The sequence below is a fragment of the Semicossyphus pulcher genome, unplaced genomic scaffold (assembly GCF_022749685.1).
Source record: "Semicossyphus pulcher isolate SPU_LCO1_2020_fin unplaced genomic scaffold, fSemPul1.0.p SCAF_5, whole genome shotgun sequence".
Classification (NCBI taxonomy): Eukaryota; Metazoa; Chordata; class Actinopteri; order Labriformes; family Labridae; genus Semicossyphus; species Semicossyphus pulcher.
In genome coordinates, this window is record NW_027211726.1 from 20,009,675 (window position 1) to 20,024,570 (window position 14,896).

The 14,896-nt window shown below is 41.5% G+C and overlaps 1 protein-coding gene across 1 annotated transcript in view; it reads left to right on the forward strand.

Moving 5' to 3' along the window:
• col8a2 (collagen, type VIII, alpha 2) overlaps positions 1–13,955 on the forward strand; it is a 48,362-nt gene extending 34,407 nt beyond the window's left edge. The window contains exons 2-3 of the mRNA XM_069681281.1: positions 4,278–4,469; positions 8,738–13,955. Coding sequence (XP_069537382.1) covers positions 4,307–4,469; positions 8,738–10,641 — 2,067 coding nt within the window. The 5' untranslated portion in view covers positions 4,278–4,306 and the 3' untranslated portion in view covers positions 10,642–13,955. The remainder of the gene's footprint in view (positions 1–4,277; positions 4,470–8,737) is intronic.
• The last annotated feature ends 941 nt before the right edge of the window (positions 13,956–14,896 follow it).

Sequence of the window (14,896 nt, forward strand, 5' to 3'; positions counted from 1 at the left end):
ACTATCCAACCATCGTCAACTTCAGTAGTTGTTGAACTATTTGGTGTTTTTTTTTACAAGCTGGCATTATGCGGTAGACGATGTTCAGGTGATGATTCCTCCACTCAAGGAGCAGCTCAAATGTTCACCACAAAAACAAACCCACCCCCTCTTCCCTCCATGACACCAAAACCTCACCCGTGGTGTACCTATAATCTCTCTGTGGCACGTGGTTTAGGAAATGCCTGGCAGTCTGGATCCACACACGTACTTAAGGGAAGTGCAGGCAGAGCACCTTCAACCTCACCTCCCCGGCGCTGTTGATTTCATTAGCGTGTAGACGGAGCAGTTAGGGAAATGTGTGCTTGGCTTGCACTAAGCCGTGGTGTCTGTGTCTCTTCTGCCTGTCTCAAGAGGCCATTTGAGATGCTGCTGAGTTTGGGTTTTGGAGATGTTGAGTCTGCTTTTTGCCTGCCCGAAGCTTTCGCAGATTAGCATTTCAGCTCTGTTGAAATGGTATCCAACACATGTCCAAGACTGACTGAAATCAGTTTGTGTCTGTGACTCAGACTACCAGGTGGTTTGGAGACACATCTGTAGAATGTACTGTGCGTGGGAAAGGTGGATGTGTCTATACTCAGTACTCAGGCTGATTGAAGGGCAGGGGCAAAAAAAAAGGGGCACCAGGGTGCAGAAAGTTGTGATGCGAAACAACATGGGCATTTTTAACTATAAAGGCATCCCCTGAGGGCACATTGTCCCACACGTATGAGTGTGCAGAGGCCAGCTAATTTTTCCACGTTTCATTTAACCACTGAAAGGGCACCCAAAGGGCAATTAATCATTTTTTATCCACGACAGTGGCATCCATGAGGCCACTTTCACAGCATTTTTTCAGTACACTACTGGTGTCAATGTTCATCATGTGTACTTGTCTCTGATTTAGGCATGGGTGGATTTCTGACTGGGACATAGAAGTTACAGACAGTCCTTGCTGAAAAGTTGCAGAGATGTTTTGTTTTGTTATTTGTATCTGTATAATTTCTGTCCAAGCTGTGGGCTGGAGTCTAAGTGTGAGGAAAATACTGAAGTTCAGGTGCTGTTTTAAACAAACAGCAGCACCTGAGAGTAAGTTTCAACTCTAAAATGTTGCTGAATTAGATACAAAACAACTACAAAGAGACAAAAAATCACTTCAAAGAAAGACAAAAAGACCTACATGAGATGCAAAATATATAAACAGAGATGCAAATGACTACAAAGACACCAAAAGCAACTACTGAGACACTTCAAAGAGACAAAAAGATTTCAATTAGGTCAAAAGACAGCTAAAGCAACACTAAATAACTACAAAGGAACACTAAACGTCAACAAATAGATGTAAAACAAACAAAAAGAGACAAATAATGACAGTAATGACAATAAGATACCAGACGTCAAAGACAAAACAACCAAACACAGAAACAAAACAACTTCAGAAAGACACTTCAAAGAGGCACAAAAAGACTTCAATGAGGTGCAATATGACTACAAAGACATCAAAAGAAAGTTAAAGCAACACTTAACAACTACAAAGGAACATTAAACAAAAACATGGAAAACAAACAAAAAGAGAAAATAATGACACAGACTTCAAAGACAACAAAAACGACAACTACAAAGAGACACAAAATGATTACAGTAGGACACAAAATGATAACACGAGACACAAAGCAACAACAGAGAGATGTAAAACAAGGACGGAGAGATTATCTTTCAGTCTGGTTGTCTTGTTCCTGTGTAGGACGGGTTGGGGCTCCTTTTACATGTCTGTGCCCAGAGGCCCATTTTCTCATAATCTGTACATGGATGTTGTCATCAGACATAGCATGCAGCCAACTGATCACTATAAGTAATGTCATGCTGCCCTTTTCCACACGAGGGTCAGACTGTCCCTTATTTCCTCATTAATGCCTCCTTTCTGTTCTGCTGCTTCGCTCTTTGTGTATTTTTGGATCTAATACTGAAATACTGTGTGTAGTTAATTCTTTTTTCAGCTAAATCTGTTTTATATAAAGTGTCACTCGGCCTGCCAGGCAAGGCTCCTTCGCTGTAACTTTGGATGCCGCTCATGTTTAAAGACTGAGGGAGGCTTTGATTCACTACTCACCAGTTCTTTCGTGATGGCTTGTTTTATATGGACTTATTTTATGTGAAAATATGGGGGGAAGTTAAGCAGTGAGAGTATTTTCAATTCGCCCTGTGTAACCACTTATCAGAAGTATGCTGTGTTCTCATACATACGGAAAGTACGTGTTTTGTTACGTGGGTGTTCTTGTGTTTGAGAGCATGCACTAATCTCGGTCCAGCGGTGGCTCACAGTGGCCAGCCAGAGAGCATTGCGTGAGATTTTTTAACGACGTCTGCTGAGCTTTTCAACAAAAACACTTGATAAACAGATTGTTGAGGTCTCCAAACCGCGCGTCTGTGTCTGATCCCTGCTCGTGCACGGTCTCTGCGTCTGAGCGAGAGTGTGTCGCTCTGCTTCTTTGGAGAGTTTGACGCCTGCAGAATGGTGGGCATCCAGAGCTGCCTGCTAAATTACATCTGCACCAAAACCACAGCCCTCCATACCAGACGAGCTTCCCTTCCAGCCAGCCAGAAAGTCGGCCAACGACCAAACACTGCTCCACCAATACTGCTTTTTCTTTCTCCTGTTTATTTCTTTTTACATCTTCGTCTTTCCTCTCTCTTTATATTTCATACACAAAGATTTGGTGCGAAAGTTTGAGGTAATTGTTCTTTCTTCTTGGCAAAAACACACCGCATTATAAACAAGCATTAACAGATGCCGCAGACACACGCATGCATGTGACTAATTACAAAATAAATAGCTGAACAGAACCCTGGTTAAACACTGGTAAATGGCTGTAAAACAAGAATTTGACAGCCTAGCTATGTGGTTGCTAAACAATCACAGACCAAGGCAGGAGCAAAACACCTTTTTCTTGTGTGTTGGAGTCTGCTGTGAACTCTCATATTGCTCTCAGTCTCTGCTCCCAATTATCCGTTTTGTATAATTTAGTGTAATTTTCAAATTAGAAAATGTCAGATCATTTTCTAATTAGAAAATGTCAACTCATGTTTGTGCAACTGCTGTGCCTCTTTGTAAACTTACAGAGCGAGCTCTCCTCACTGGTGCAATCATCTCTGCAGAGATTTGCGAGCCTCTCACACACAGAATGTGACAAAATTACTAAATACGAAGGAGAGGGATTCAAAAAGTTGCGGGAAAACATGCAGTATGAGGAGCTGGACACTTACTGTAGTAGTTCTTAAGACTGTATCGAGGTCCAAATGGTAATTATTTCTGCTTCTGATATTATATAGTCATCTCTTACTTGCAGCATACAGATTTTCCACAGCTCTCGGCCGTATATAAGTGTGATTTTTTGCATTTAAACATGAGCCAGCTGAACCTCAGGGTACATTTTGCATCCCCATTTAACACAAAACAACTCCTAACAGCCTTCAGTCCAAAGACAGCTGACGAAAACACCTCAGGGGAGAGTCGGAGTGGAAATTTATGCCTGTTTTCACACATCATTTCACCAGTTAAAGCCACTCCTTTACACCTACATTTTCTCCGCTATGATACACAAACACTCTTGCTTATACCTCAGGTGGTTTCCTGTTCGCACCTGACCACGGTTGTGAAAATATTTGGCAGAGGGTGATGTGGTCACTTCTTCCCGAAGTAAATTAAAGTCAACACATCTGCTGGTCACACCTCCTGACGACCATTTAGCCACTTACCCAGATGTATGCTTAAAGGTTAGATCTGTTTGCACCTCGTGCTTATGCGAATCTAAATTATGCAAACTTCTCTTTCACAAGTGTTTTCTTTAAAAGATCTTTAGCAAAGCTGCACATAAAAGTGAGGTATGCTTCAGAAGATGTCTGCCAACCTTAAGCCCATTTATAGCTGAGCGTTAATATCTTTCGCTTTCCCTATTTCTCAGCAAGAAACATGTTTCCTCGGCTTCCATGGTTTTGGCGAAAATGTCTGTGGCTGGCTTGGATAGGACATACTTTGCTTGTAAATGAGGTAGAGAGAATGTAAAAACAAACCCGTTTCACAGCAGAAGACATTTATTATCTGTGCTTTGCTTTAAATTCCTGGTAGTGCATTAATTCACTACCAAAACAATACATGCTCGTTTCACAATTGTAGTTTTTTCATCCATGTGTGGTATTGTATGATGTATAATGGTTCGGATGCACTGATCTGCAATGTCCTCATCTCTTTCCGCCTGCAGTTCTTTGCGTGTGACATCTGAAGCCGGGGATGCTGGTGACCATGCTGTTGGCTCCTGTCTGTGTGCTGCTGATGCTGGGGGCGCGTGCTCTCGCCGGAGGCTATCCCCCCATACCGCACATGAAGTACATGCAGCCCATGATGAAAGGGCCGATCGGGCCCCCATTCAGAGAGGGCAAGGGGCATTATGTTGGTGAGTAAACCCTGTGGGTGTTTTGAGTGTGTGTCTCTTATAGTTTTATGTCTCACTATGCTTAAAGACCCCCTCCAGTGAAAGTCCAGTGTTTAACCTTGTAAACATCTCCATGTGGTGTTTTTCATGTGCTACAAGGCATATGAGGAACAACATAAGCAGTCATCTCCATAGCTGGGCCTGTCTGCTTTTCAACTGCAGTGTACCAAGGACAGGCTGAACAACACGTTTTCAGACTGGCAGGGTTTATGAGGTCACAAACCTAAGGAGCCTATCCTGATACTGGAGGGAGGGCGCTATGCATATCATTATGTGTAACCTATGGCAACCACTTCGGTGATGCGCGAGCCAGCTGTAACCACCATCGTAACTTTAACTAACTACTGACTGCTAACGTTAACGTTACTACTACTGATTGCTAAATTTCAAGCTAGCTAAGTTTCCACAAGTTGCCACTAAAAGATGGCAGAGACGTGTTTTGGGTGCGGGTGGAAATGTGCACAGTGGGCGGGGACTATGCTGATTCAGGAATTTTTAATGAGGGAGAAGGAGGAGATGCCTTGGGAGGACTTTTACAAGGTAATTAAACATATTTTGCAGAAAAAACAGATGCAATTTATTATTTCAAGCGGAGTATTTTATATGTCTTAAAACATGAGTTCCACTCACTCTTCAGCAGCTGTTCAGTGGATCATTGGAATTACCGATTTAATATGATGAACCCCAGTAAGGTCATTTTGAATATGAGGAACTGCAAATTAGCAACAGGAAAGTCCCTGCGGCTTTGACATTTCAATATACTTCCTTTACAGTATCTTGTTGGCAGCAGTCTAGAGGATTTGAACTTGTTCCAACGAGCTGAACCAAAGCTATTATGATGTGGATCATAAGCACAACTTCAAAACTACACAGTAAAGAACAAAGAAATACACATATTAAACAACTTCCCATGAACAAAAGAAGTCTCCAGCATCGCAGTTTATGATGTGATTGATATGCAGAGCCTCCCAGGAATCGGCCCCTGGCTCTCTTCAGGCAGTTTTAGGGCTCAGTGAAGTGTGCGTCTCCTTGCCCTGTGGGTCCAGCAGCATTTGGCACGTCCTCAGTTGGAGCCTAATGGAGGCCTGATTACCCACTGTTTGCAGAGCTCCACTGGGCCAGTTGTTCCTCCTGCCATCTGGATGCTGTTACCCCGCTGTTTATCACATATTCCTCAGCTGTGGGATGAAGGAGAGAGTGTGAAGGAAATAAAAATAGAAGGAATAAAAGGCTGAGGCAGGGGAACCGGGAGAGGGAGGGGGGTGATAATCATCCTGAAAAAATGTGCATGCTGTCATCATTATCAAATTTGACTCTAACTACCAAAACACGCTCTGGATCACATAAGATGTGCCTGGTGTTATCAGAGGCCCCTTCTTCAGAAGGAAATTTCAAAGCAAACGAGGGGCACATTTTCTTTTCAGAACCACAATATGAAGTTTGACAAAGAAAGGGTCCGGAAGTTGGACTAAGATCAGATTTAGTGTTGAAATGTTTAAATTCCTCAAAGAAATATCAAAGATTGGCTGAAAGAAGTTATGCTTTCTATAAATGGGATTTCAAAGTGAGGTGGAAACAAGATTTAGACTTGGCGTGAAACTAATGCTGCCTGTGGCTCACAGGAATACAGTGCCTCTACTGCCACTTAGTGGCCATATTCCTACATTACAGCCCCATTTAAATAACATATAGATGACCAATACATCTTTTACACGTGTATAATTGGCATAAAATCTACTGTACTGGATGTTTTATTCGAATTTAGAAATCCAGTCAACTTTCCAGAATTGTAGAAAATAATGTTTATATAGTTACAGAAGGGTATAAAATTCAGTACAGTTCTAAATACAGCTGCGGAAAAAGGTTAAGAGACCACTCCAAATATTCCTTAAATCAGCATCTCTCTCTACACGTCATGGCAAGCCCAATCCAGATCTGAACCCCATTTAATTGAAAACCTCCTGATTGCGATCAAGAGGAAGATGGATGCTTGAATTTTTGCATCAAGTGTGCCAACAGTGAAAGACTGGTGGAGAGCATTCGAGACGCATGAAAGCTTCGAACCAGGTTATTCCACCAAATGTTGACGTCTGTACTCTTCCTAAGTTAAAACATTAGTATTCTGTTGTTTAAAAATGAACATTAACCTTAAAAACCAATTCTTATTTTCTGCAAAAAAAAGACCTACATGAGAATATATTTGCTGTACATCACACAAACAGACCAAGGATACAAAATCTAACAACTCAGCATGCAGTCTGTAATAGCTGGAGGAGTCCCTCAGGACTTTATAGTGTATAACATTGATAATCAATGTTAAATGGAACACATTAAATATACAAAAAGGCTTTATATATTGTTCTTAGAAAAGACCCCGTCTTTGCTTTTACATGTACATGTGCTGCAAAGCTTCCAAATGACTCCACAGTTTCTCCTTAACTAAAGCTTTCATGAGCTGTGTATCGATCTTACCTAGACAGGAGTCACCTTGACATTGCAACCAGCCTCCAGTTTGCCTCAGTACTATAGAAGCTTTGCTTTTATACAAACAGATTTCAATACATTTCCTTACTTTGTCACTTGAAATGTTTTGAAAGCACAACTTAAGTCTCTGAATCCCCCGAGGCCATCGCAACAAGTAATGAAGAAGCCATTAAATCCTCTCAAGTGTGAAGCACCTTATTTCTTTTGTCTGGGTGATATATTAAGGTGGTCTGCAGTGGAGCCGTGGACCGCAGCTACACAAACAAAGCTGAGGCTATAAAGCTCATTACTCGTCTGAACACTATGTTTTTTTGTGAATGTGTGAAAAATGAACTAACAGTCTTGCTATTCTTAGATCCACTAATGCCTCTAAAAATGTAGCTCAGCCTTACGGTGGCAAGTTGGCTGATTTACACAAACCTGAAGTCTAATATATATTATCTTAATCATTTATTTGGGGGGTCAAATTCTAAGTGAAAACACCTGAAATCTTATTATTATATTAAACATGTACAGTGTTGTAAAGAGGACGTGATCATTTGACGACATGTGTTGCTCACCTTGTTAGAATTTTTCTTGCTGTATTTTATCCACAGGTTATTACATTTAAAGTAATAGGTTAAATATTTGCATTAATGAATTTGAATAATTTTAAGCAAAAAATGAATACAATCATTGTTAAAATTCATCTCAGGTTTGAATCCTCTCAATAAGCCTCATGGTAATGGTACCATATGTTAGGTCCCTCAAGTCACTACACATATTCTAATAGCATCGGGGAAATATGATACAACGTTTCATATTTTAAAGGCTTCAAACTGCATAATGCAGGCCCCTTGCATGTATGCTGAACATAGAAATATCCACCATCATCTTATTATATCATGTTCTTTTAATGCTGCTCACACACATGGTTTTTACAACATACATGACTAGAATCATACAATTATAAGACATATACAGTTTAGTATACTTAAGCATTGTACTTCACTGTGCTAGGTTTAAAATATTGATCAAAAAAGGACTGCATTTTCATTAAGTCCCAGTAGGGGGAAGTAGTGCCCTAAGATTACATTAGGGGATGTTACACGAGACTTGAATTTCATTGCATGCCTGTTACAAAACAGAGAAAGAGTGAAAAATAGACCAATGAGAGTTGGTTGTATTTATGGCGCTGCTCTTATATCAGACAACTGAGGCATTTCAGTGATCTCAGAATACTTCAACTTTATTGACATATTCCACATTTGAGAGGCCATGGATCACATAATAGTTATTTTGGAAGGTAAAAAACTAGAATGTTATTATTAGCCTAAAGATAGAAACTAGCCTGTATCGTCCTCACCACTGAGTCTTAGTTAGTCTTATCTACCCTGAAGAATAACATTCCCAGCAAGGTATTGCCAGAGGACTCTTCCAACAGTACCGCTTTCCTTACCTAATGTAACAATTCTCTCTCAGGTGATCTTCTACAACACATGAAGAGTTGAATATGTTTTTTCTGTACACCAATACATTTTTGCTATTTATGTGATATATACTTTAGACCTTAATCAAAAAAAGACATTATTGATGAAAACAAATGCCTTTTAAAAGCCTGACACCCCTACCACGACGGAAAAACTACATTTAGCACACAAAAACACTTTCTGTTATTTTCATATATTTTTGTCCTATTTAACTTGGACTTCTTCTTTATTTTGAAGTACATCATGTACTAACAACATAATCATCTCTTTTTCCAGATATGCCACCCATGATGGAGGTGAAGGGGGAACCAGGTCCCCAAGGGAAACCAGGACCAAGAGGTCCCCCAGGGCCACCAGGACTTCCAGGAAAACCTGGATTGGGGAAGCCAGGTCTCAATGGACAGCCAGGCCCCCAGGGACCTTCTGGCTTTCCAGGAATTGGTAAACCTGGACTAACAGGTCTCCCAGGGAAGATTGGGCCAAAGGGGATGTCAGGACTTAATGGGGAGGTTGGCCCTCGAGGTGAACCCGGTCCCAGAGGTCCTCCAGGCCAGCCCGGCCTCCCTGGGCCAGCTGGCCTGTCTTTGAATGGGAAACCAGGGCTTCCTGGCATCAGAGGCCCCCCTGGGTCTCGAGGTGAACCAGGCATTAAGGGTTTATCTGGCGCCCCAGGTGACCGTGGGCTTAAGGGTGAAAATGGAAATGGGAAACCAGGGCCTACAGGTATAAGGGGTCCACCTGGACTTAAAGGCAGTTCAGGACCTCCTGGTCTTCCAGGTATAGGCAAACCAGGACTAAAAGGTTTGCCTGGACTGCCTGGTCTTAAAGGTGATCAAGGACTCACAGGGGATCTAGGAGAACCAGGGGAGGCTGGGCCTCCAGGTCTGCAAGGTTTGCCGGGACCAGTTGGGTTAGGGAAGCCTGGGCTAGACGGACAGCCTGGAGGTCCAGGTCCACTAGGACCAAAAGGCGAGCCAGGACCTAGGGGCTCTCCTGGATTTCCTGGAACTCCTGGCTATGGAAAACCTGGTCTGGGTGGGCCTAAAGGAGATAAAGGCCATGGTGGATTGCCTGGTCTCCCAGGGGACAAAGGAGAGCAAGGAATGGTGGGTCCAATTGGGGAACCAGGCCTTGATGGACAATCAGGAGTACCAGGACTTCAAGGCCCGATGGGACTCCCAGGAAAACACGGAATGCCAGGACAGAAGGGAGAGTTCGGGCCCCAGGGCCCTCCAGGGCTGCCTGGACTACGAGGTGATCAAGGCCAGAGTGGACCTTTTGGAAAACCTGGCATTCCTGGGGAAAAAGGCTTCCCTGGGCTTAATGGTCCTATTGGAAAACCAGGACCCAAAGGTGAGGCAGGACACATTGGCCTTCCTGGGAATCCCGGGCTGACAGGTGTTCCAGGGCCTAAAGGTGAGACAGGGTTTATAGGGACTCCAGGCCCCAGGGGACAGTCGGGCATTCCTGGTCTTCAGGGGCCAATGGGTCCCATGGGGCCACAGGGTGTCCCAGGCCCAAAGGGAGAATCTGGCCTTACAGGGCCTCCAGGACTTGGTAAGTTGGGAGAGAAGGGAGCTATAGGTCCCCAAGGTCCACCAGGGAAACCAGGTCCCTCTGGGCTTAATGGTAACCAAGGACCTCCTGGTTCTCCAGGTCCCCCTGGTCCTCCAGGAAATGGCCAAACAGTAGTTGCAGGGCCAACAGATTCACAGTTGGGAGGAGATGAAGTACCAGGTGACAGGAAGGGGCCTGCTTACAGTCAAGTTCCCCTCTCTGCCTCTCTGGCCCCAGCCTTCACAGCCATTCTCACCACACCTTTCCCTCCCTCTGCCATGCCAATCAAATTTGACAGGACCCTTTACAACGGGCAAAACGCCTACAGCTCTGCTACTGGCATGTTCACTGCTCCTTTATCTGGTGTCTACTACTTTGCATACCACATGCATGTAAAGGGAACTAGCCTGTGGGTGGCTCTGTACAAGAACAATGTACCGGCCACCTACACCTATGATGAATACAAGAAAGGCTACATGGACCAGGCGTCCGGTAGTGCCGTCCTAGAGCTGAAGGAGGGGGATCAGGTCTGGGTTCAGATGCCATCGGATCAAGCGAATGGCCTCTATTCGACCGAGTACATCCACTCCTCCTTCTCAGGATTTCTGCTCTGTCCCACATAACCCCGCCCCCTGTCATTCAAACATGTTCCTGTATTGGCACCTCAGAGCAGCCCTTAACCTAAAATACCTTCAGCCATAATAGAAACACAAAACCCATAGGATTCTCAATATTATTGCCATCAACCTTATCCGTCTCACCCTCTACAATATCGGCGAAAGAATAAACAAACTCTGTGAAAGAAATATTGAAAGTTTTAAAAAGCAGGGGAAGGAATTTATACTGTGTTTTTCGTTTCAATGTCCTCCAAATGTGTGTTTTGGGTTGTATTTTATGTTGGTGTTTTTTAGCTTATATATTTTAATTATTATATTGTCATAATTTTATTGTTATTATTTGGTCCGCGTCATCATTGATGTTGTTGTTTATTGGATTCAGACTATTAAGTGCCTTACTTGTAATGTGCTAGTAACAAACCCTCCCATGTGACTGCACATCCTGCCCTCATGCTCTGACATCATAAGGACGACATCACCAGACCCTGGGGGGTGATTGGTTCCTGTGGCTGCAGTCACGTCCCCCTTGTGTTCTTATTTAAACCGTGAACCGCAATACTGACCTAAAGAGCAACAGTACGACGTACGAATATAGACTAACACTAGCAAAACAAGACTTGGTGCTGTTATACCCTAACATTTGGCCTTTTTGATACTCTAAATGATTGCTATGTTAACATTATTAATAGGATAAAATTTTTGTTTTAGAATGATATATACAAATATTTAGACAGTTGGCGTAAGCATCTATTGGGTGCTTATTTCTTTGAGTCTTTCTGAATTTAATAACCAACCAAAATGATGGATCTTTGTCTTTCTTATAATTTATTGAAAAGTCCAGGAATAAAATTCAATCAAAGAATAAAAATGACCTCACAGTATTAGAAGTAATACATTTAAACCGCCCCTTTAAGTGGATCAGCAGTGGCTACCATTCAAGGACAATGCTTAATTTTGAGGATAACATTAATTGAGGATGTTATGTATGCATAAAGTCAATGTTTACATGCCATAGAATAGATACTGAGAGCAATTGCAAAACTGACAGTAAGGACACAGCTATAGTTTGATTGATGGACATTACCCTGTATCAATCAGTTGCAGGCATCCTATTCTGATAATCTTACTACGACGTCACTTCTTGCAAATGTTATATTACTTATTAATAAATCAGTATGACATTAACATTCCTAGCGAGCAGTCTGTACTGCCCGGACACAAGCCCCGTTCTGATCACGTATTGCATAATCTGTGAAGACGCTGTAATCTTGTTTTCTGCTAAGAAAAATAGGGAGGCAAATGGATGATAAAGAAAAAAACTCTCACGTCTTCCTTCAATGCCAGTTTCTATGTGATGTGCTGCTGGGTAAATGGGAGCAATTCTGAATCATTTGTGGCTCTAAATGGAAAGAATTTCTATTAAATCCAAAACCATTGTATCAAAAATAGCGGAATTATTGTTAAGCTTTATCCTTGCCTACACGGACAACATGTTTCAAAACAGAATAACGTCAAAGTAAGCAGCCGGAAACGAGAATCAATCTGCATTTTCTCCATGAATAAGTAAAGGGACTGACGGAGGCCCACAGGTTGTGAAATACAGGTTGTGTAACATTTAACAAACGCCTGCCAGATTTCTGGGAGAGGTGGTGGGCCAGAGGTGAGAGCTGTGTATTTACTCATTTCTGTTGGATGAGGCATTAAAAATACCTGCTGTGTGTGTGTGTGTGTGTGTGTGTGTGTGTGTGTGTGCTTGTATGTTCTCGTAGATGTACTCTTCTGACAATATGTGTGTGCATGTGTGAAGATGTGTCACGTTGTCCCCCTTGCATTCTGGTCATCCAAGCTAATACCAAACTTGCTGAAGTTACAAAACAGTAGGAAACGCTTGCAGTGCTGTCAATGTTCCACAAGAAATTTGACTTTAAAATGTTCAGTGTCCTTTGGGGTTTTAAAAGAATTTCACACACTCTAACAGTGCCTTTTCAAAGTAAGGGAATGAGTTATATAAAATAGGTGAATAATGAATGTAATGAACATATTATGGGAGACAGAGTAATCTTAAAATTTAATAGACATTTTATAAGAAGGCACCCTTTAATAGATATAAAATACAGGTTAACAGGTTTTTTTTGCATGTTGGTCCACTAAGTGGTATATTGGTGTGGAATAACTCTTGTGTTGTACCAAGTAAAAAAAGATGGTGAAGTGTACAGGACCTTTTATCACTTCAAACATTGGTGCTTCTTTTAACAACTCTGTGCCTTTTTATGCCTCAATTATCCCAGTCAAACTTATGCCACCCAAACACTGAATTATGGACTACCGTACATCTTAATGGAGTAATGTCAATGTATGGGAGGATTGTGCCAAATATTGAGCTTGCAATCAGAATGAATGTATACTGTTTGACTGTTAAACATCATCCAGATGCTGTTTCATTACACATTTCACAAGTTGCTCTGGAAAAGCAGTGCTAGGATGAGGCCAAATCAGTATTTGACATCTATGTTATGCAAACAATGCACTTGCCCTTTATCTCTCATAACATGAACACACCCACAACTGCTCTGTATCATTATTCTTATGTGAGTCTACAAGACAGTCCAAGGCTCGTTATGTACTGTATGTTGCCTTCTTTTTTTTTTTTGTTGCCATATACTTTTGGACATATGAAGCGGTGATGTGAGTTACTTGTGGCTATTACTCTCTGTCTTTATGTTTTCATTTTTCAGACAATGTCACTTGTTTGCAGAGTTTGCCCCGTGTGCAAATGATTGATCAAGTGTCAGTAAGATCCATGTACCGTCTCAAACACAAATTGCTTTTAAGTGTTTTTCTTTAAAAAACAAAAAAAACAAAGGAAAAAAAAAAAAGTTTTTTTTGCTTCGGTTCTTAAGGGATATTTGTTTGTTTTAGTGTCAATAAATACAAACGGCCATTCCCATTTGCACATGAAATTAATGAAGATGTATTTATACATTTATGATAATTTAATAGGGATGCCAAAACCGACCACCGAAGCCTAGAACGTATAAATGGTATTTAACAGCATTGATGAGTTAAGAACATTTACAACATGTAGTTAGCATTCTAGCATTGTTTGTGAAGGATTATTTTGTGGACTTTTATTTTCTATTTGTGTAATGTTCAATGTATCAACGTATAGGATTTCTGTCATACAAGGATATTGCGTGCACTCTATGCAATAGAATTTGGGCAAAAATGCACTCTTTTTGATTGAAAATGTTTGTCTGCTTATACAAAATCTACAGTACTTGATTGTATTGATACCACATCAATAAAAAGACTTTCTTGTATGTTGGTGTCTGGCTCCAATTTCTGTCTACTGTATCTGTATCACACACACATCACTGCCACATTTCAAACACTAGTATCATTAGTAATAATATTAGTCCAATAAGAAACCCCTGAGTAGTTGTAATTTAAAGATGCATGGGAAATTTGGTGTAGAAGTCAGTTGCAGCTAAAGGAATGAACACTAGGGGGAGTTATACAATTATTGCATTTCAGGCCTCCACATTTGAAAGATGTTTTCTGATCTGACAGTGAGCTCAGAGTTGCATTGATTGGCCTTTGCTTGTCAGTTAAGATTATTTTGATAACAAATGTGTGTTAGTCAAATAACAAAATATAGTAACATAAAACGAATACATGTGAACAATATCAATCTTTGTCTTAGTTTGCCCCGCGCTCGGATGAGAAGCACACTCGCAGAGGCTTGATTGCAGATCACCTAAGGGGGACTTCATGAACAGAGGGACAAGTGTGTCGTCTAACTTGTTCCTGTTAGATAAGGATTTTATTTTTCTCCTGTTTTAAAGCTTATGTGTAAGTTTTGCTATGAAACGTTGTGTATTGATTTAATATATATGGTCTTACCATAAATATATGTTTATATACACAGTCATAAAGATTCGATTTTTACAAGCACTCTAGACTCTGCCGGCTGTAGACCCTATTGACTTTCCGGTGGCCTGTAATATGCAAATCTTTACTTTAATAGAGCTACTTGAAATCTGATTGGATAAAGACAGCAGATGAATGTATGTTACAAAACAACCAATACGCGCATGGATGATATTGAGCAGTTATTTTCTGGAACTGGCGTCACCATGGTGAGCTGTCATCGTGCACCCGGATTCTTCTTACGTCGCACTGACGCCAGAACCTCCATGCTGCATTCAGGTGATCCCGATAAAGTCGTACAACTAGCTTGTGTATTTGAGACACTATTCAC